The sequence below is a fragment of the Condylura cristata genome, unplaced genomic scaffold, assembly GCF_000260355.1.
Source record: "Condylura cristata isolate star-nosed mole 26May11 unplaced genomic scaffold, ConCri1.0 scaffold00001, whole genome shotgun sequence".
Lineage (NCBI taxonomy): Eukaryota > Metazoa > Chordata > Mammalia > Eulipotyphla > Talpidae > Condylura > Condylura cristata.
This window is the reverse complement of record NW_004567102.1, coordinates 4,234,622-4,239,926: the sequence shown is the minus strand read 5'-3', so window position 1 is coordinate 4,239,926 and position 5,305 is coordinate 4,234,622. Positions and strand designations below refer to the sequence as shown.

General features: G+C 58.6%; 1 protein-coding gene across 1 annotated transcript in view; it reads right to left on the bottom strand.

Moving 5' to 3' along the window:
• CDKN1A (cyclin-dependent kinase inhibitor 1A (p21, Cip1)) overlaps nucleotides 1-5,071 on the bottom strand; it is a 9,296-nt gene extending 4,225 nt beyond the window's left edge. Inside the window, exons 1-2 of the mRNA XM_004673427.2 lie at nucleotides 4,999-5,071; nucleotides 133-573 (exon numbers count right to left, since the gene is read on the bottom strand). Coding sequence (XP_004673484.1) covers nucleotides 133-562 — 430 coding nt within the window. The 5' untranslated portion in view covers nucleotides 563-573; nucleotides 4,999-5,071. The remainder of the gene's footprint in view (nucleotides 1-132; nucleotides 574-4,998) is intronic.
• Between the last annotated feature and the right edge of the window lie 234 nt (nucleotides 5,072-5,305).

Sequence of the window (5,305 nt, the reverse complement as noted above, 5' to 3'; positions counted from 1 at the left end):
GCCCTAGTAAATCCAGGAATCTCTCTGGGCTGTTGCTCCTATGCAGGATGAGCAAACCAGAAAGTTCAGCCCTTACACCCCAAGTTTTGCCTCTAGGTCCCTTCCAGTGTCCTTCCCTGTACCTGTCCTCACCTGTCATGCTGGTCTGCCTCCGTTTTCGGCCCTGAGAGGTGCCAGACCCACCAGGGGACACTTCAGGGTGCTCAGGGGTGTGAGGCAGGATGGTACAAGACAGCGACAGGTCCACGTGATCCTCCTGAGCTGTTCCCTGCAACAGGGCGGATGATGTGCCGGGCCGCTTGCTCCCTCCCAGGTCGTCCTGGCCCCCCAGGTAGAACTTGGGCAGGCCAAGGCCCCGCACACGCTCCCAGGCAAAGTCGCCCTCTAGGGGTGTCTCGGTGACAAAGTCGAAGTTCCAGCGCTCGCGGGCCTCCTGCACACAGCTGGCCATCACGGCATCACAGTCCCGGCGTAGCTGCTCACTGTCCACCGGGCCAAAGAGGCGGCGGCACGCCTTGCTGCCCCTTGGGATAGGACGGGTATCCCCAGACGGCTCTGGCATGGTACCTATGGCTGAGACACAGCAAAGGCCCCGGTCACTTGGGAACTGAGACCCTCCCTACCTGTGTAATCCCAGGGGAGATCTTCCTACTAGAACAGGAGATGAGAGGGTGTCTCTGATACTTTCCAGCTGTTTTCCCACCACTTCCTTCATGCAGGTCCCCCAAGCCTGCCCACCATCGACAGACACTAGCTGGAGGCACAGCTCACCCAGCCTGGCACCCCAAGGTCACTAGGGAATGGGCAGCTGAAAGCCAAGCTTATGTCAACAAAGGCAAGTTTAACTCGATCACAGGGATCAGGGTTCTGTTTACTACCAGGTATTATGAGCTCAGATCAATTTGTTTTCTACCTGGGGTGCTCTTCCCAGGTGTGAATGCCCCCAAGTACGTGTGAATTGCCAGAGTTCAGCAGTTTCCCAACCCCGGTTCTGGCCAAGAGGTGGACAGGCTGACTGCCGCTCCAGCCTCCTGAACCCCACCCCCAGAAGCCCATGTACTGAAAAGTCCAGTACCCTGGACTTTGGGTAAAAAACATGTAGGAGCTAGTTCAAAGTCTGCTGCTTACTACCTACATTTAGAAAGCTTCTAGTATCCTTGGGTTTGAGTCCTCATCCGTAAAAGGGGGCTGTATGAAAGTTTAAGGACATGGCTGCTGAAACAAGCCCACGCAATTGGCTGGTGAGTCCCTCCAGGGAAGGGAGAGGGGACAGGGTTGGGAAGCTCCTAAGAACAAGGGCTCCGGAGTCAGAATGCCTTCACTGGAATCCAGACGCTGCTCTGTGATGAGAGGCAAGTGGCTCCCCCCACCTGGGCTCTATTTTCCTCGTCTGTAAAATGGAGGCAGCAATAAGTGAATGTCTCAGAAGACAAATGTGAGAATAACTGAGTTCATGTAGGTAACGTGCTGGGAGCAGCATCTGGAACATAGAAGTATTTGGCAAGGAGAAGCACTGTTATTTCTCTCTGCCTTCAGTTCTGGCTGAGCCTCCTCCCCATAACTCCCCTGGGCCACCATCTCCTCAGACAGCAGCTGACAGGTGCTGTGGTCTGCGGGCCTTTCCCAAGGATGTCATCAGGCGGGCAGCCTGCGGGTGAGGAGGGGCTGGGCAGGGCAGGGCCAGGCAATGATTTCTCCCAGGCGGAGTCACATCCTGCCAGGCACATCAGGTGATTTGAAGTCTAGACAATCTCCAAGCCCCTGCCCTATGTTGCCTGCATCCAAAGAACGAGTTTTGCAGGCAAAGAAAATTAAAGGTGGCCGGTCTACCCGGTTCCTCGCCTCCTACAAGAAGAGGGGAAAACTGAGGGTGAGAGGGAAAACCGAGGGTGAGGCTGCCCATGAGGGAGGGCTAGCACCCATCTGCCACGCTCTGGCCTGGTTCCAAGGCTACTAAGTGACTGCACGATCTTGGCAGAGTCTGGGTTTTCTTGGGGACAAGCCCTGATCTGCAGACTCTGGGGGTGAAAGCTCTGCTAAGTGCCCCTGGGCAGGGAGAGGGCAGGAGGCCCTGGATGCACACCACACCCACTCCTCCCCACCCACCTCTAGTAATTAGTGGAGCCCACAACCACAAGCCTCAGCTGACAGGGAGGAGGTGCCCTCAAGTTTCAAGGACAGGAGTTCAAAGACACAGGACACTTGTCCCAAAATCACACCCAGGGGCGCTACGCCACAAAGAGGCTACGGGGTGCAGTGGGCAGAGCCCTCCGATAACCTTTGCCCAAGCTTCAGAACAAGGCTTGGGTTTATTTACATATTTTTATGTACCAGGCAGGAGCTATTCCAAGAGATTCACAAATACTAATTTTCCTAAGACGTGGGTATATGAATGCTTTTTACAGAGAGGTAGCAATGGCTCAGAGAAGTTAAGTAATTTGCCAAAGGTCACACAGTTCCCAAGCGATGCGGGCGGAATCTGAACCCATGCCTGTTTGCCCAGCATTCTGTGCTTGGTATTGAGCCCCACCCCCCTCTAACTTTGAGGTTTTCTTAACCAGAGAGGCTCATCAGAATCGCTTGGAAAGCTTTGTCAAAATATATAGATTATCAAACCTCCTACCCACCCCTGCCCCCACCCCCAACCTCCCCGGGTCAAGGTGATTCAAACGGAGGGAGACTGAAGCTGTGTTTGGCGACTCCACAGGGCTCCTGGGGTGCTGGCCAAGAGGGCGCTACCACAGGGTAACTGAAAAGGTCATTCTGGGGCTTAACCTTCCTACTGGCAAAGAAGAAGCTGGATACCTCCTGGCTTCTCCGAGATGAAGATGGTTCCAGAATCACCTTCTGCCAGCCCTTCCCTTCCAACTCTCCATCAAAATAGGCTCTGAAACCCATTGTCATAACTCCCAGCTCCGAAAACACATGCCCTTGTTTTACAAAAGTGTCCAAGAATAGCTTCCTTTGTTGGCCTTCTTGCCTTAGACTTCAACCATAGTTTAATTCGCAGCACAAAGTAAACGCTTTGTGCAGCCAACGGGGTACTCTGTTTAAGGGGAGGAGGCGGAGGCGGGAGGGGGATGGGAGAACGACCTCGCACCCGCCCAGGAGCAGCCGCGGGAAAGCTCCGCCGCTGAGCCGCGTCCCGCCGCCAGCCCAGTTTGCGAGCGCGCCGGGGCCGGGAGGGGGCGCTGGTCTCCAGGAAATCACGCGCCGGGTGGGAGGTAAGTGGGTAGGGCCTGGTGCCCAGCAGCTAGTTGTGATGAGTCAGTTTCCTGCAAAAGTCTCCCCGCCCGCCAAAACTTCGCTTCCATTGAGGTTGCACGTCACCGTCGGGTGGGGAAGGGGACAAGCGGGGGGATGGGGGTTGGTGGCCGAGACAGGGAACACGTACGTCACTGTGAGCCAACCAGGCTTCCGAAACTCCGCCACTATTGGGAAACCGCGCGCGCTCTCGTCAGCTGTTTCTTACGCACGCGCGCGCTCGCGGACACACACACAGGGATACACACACACACACACCGAGACGCACACAACCCGCACGCACAGGCGCACAGAAATCTGGTCCCTCCACCTTATTTCCACGCCCAAAGCACGGGATGAGTCAGATCCCTGGAAAATAAAAATAGACTGGAGTAACGAAAACAAAACCACTGGAAAGTCTTCCCCAAACGCCGCGACGTGGAGGGAGGTCGCAGTCCTAAAGTGCCGAGCGCAGCTCCAAGAGCCTGTTCCTCCGGAGAGGGGACGCAAGTGTTTCCCGACGCCTCCCGCGGATCGGAGGCAGTGACCCGAGTTGAGCGGCAGCGCCCAAAGACTAGCCCTCCTGCTCCGCTCAGCCCTGTCAGGGAATTCTGGGCTGGGTCCGGGCGCCGCGAACCCCATAGACGCAGCACCGCGGCAGCACCGCGCCGCCCGGAGTTCCACCCCTGTGAGAATACAATTCCTCCCGCCTCGCGCCCGGGTTTGAGGAGCCTCAGTTCCGGGCTCGGCTTCAGCCCAGGAGTCCAGAGCCCCGACTCTAGGGCAGCTGGGAGACTCCCCGCCGCGGCGGGAGAGGCGGGTCCGATCCCTGCGCTTCCTAAATTGACTGGCTGGCACAAGCCTGCCCGTAGCCGGGCTGAGGTCCGAGTGTCCGAAGGCGCGCCACGGGGTGGGGACCGGACACCCGGTCCTGATCTCCCGGTGTCCCGGCTTCCCTGGAACAGTGTGTGCCAGCCAAATAGGTCTCAGCGCTGGTTAAGGGAAAGAGACCTCAGAGGGGATGGGAAGGGGATTTCTGGGGACCCCAAGATCCTCCCGCCCGGGCGGGGTTCTGACCTAATCCAGCCCGTTCCCCGGGGTCCCACGGTCACCATGAGTCACCCCTAGCTGCCTTGAGGGACATGTCCTAACATGTTCCCAAGGGCCGGGGACACATCCCGCGCTGAACTTCGCGCCTGGCTCCGTGGTGGACACCACGGCGTCGGGTATTCAGACCTCAGATCCGAGCCGGGCAACACCCACAAGAGCCACCCATGAGAGGATCCCAGGTGAACCTGCCGGGTTGGAGCTCTGCGCCCCTCACCGCCCCCTCCGCCCCCTGGGGTTTCAACCCCACGCCCCGAGCAAGCCGCGCCTGTCTCACGCTCCCCGCCGTGAGAGCTCGCCGGGCTGCTGGCTGCCGGTGCACGCCTTCCCTCGCTCCAGCTGAGTTTTAGCCGAGGCAACTGGGGCAGGGGCTCCCTAGTATACACGAGCTCCCTCTCCCCGCCCGAGTCTCCGTCACACCCGGACCCCTGAGACACGCGCACTTGCGGTCTCCCGCGTGCGCAAAGCCGAGACCCACGCACTTCATCCACCTGTGGACACTGCGTGCGCAGCACAAACACGAGCGCGCGGGTCCACATCCCCGCTGACACACGACCCCGAGGACACACGCGGAATTTCGCGGACACTCTCGGCTCGGCACAGACCCGCCAACCCAGGATCCGCTCTTGCTTGCCAAGGTCCCCTCACCTCTTCGAAAGGGCTTGGTGTCTCCGGGAAAAACCGCGCCCGACTCTCGGTCTCCAAGCCGCCGACTAACCGCGGTTGGTGTCAGAGACCGAGTAATAAAGACGGGTGGCGCGACCCGCCCCGCCCCGCCCCGCCCACAGAGCCCAGGACCGCCCAATGGCTGCGCATTTTTTTTTCCGCGTTGCGGTACACTAGACCCGTCTTTGGAACTCCATGTCATCCTCGGGTTCTGGAGGAGGGCGCTTCCCTTCTCCCCATACCCCACGACTACTTTTGAGTGCTTGACATGTTTCCGCACGAATGAACC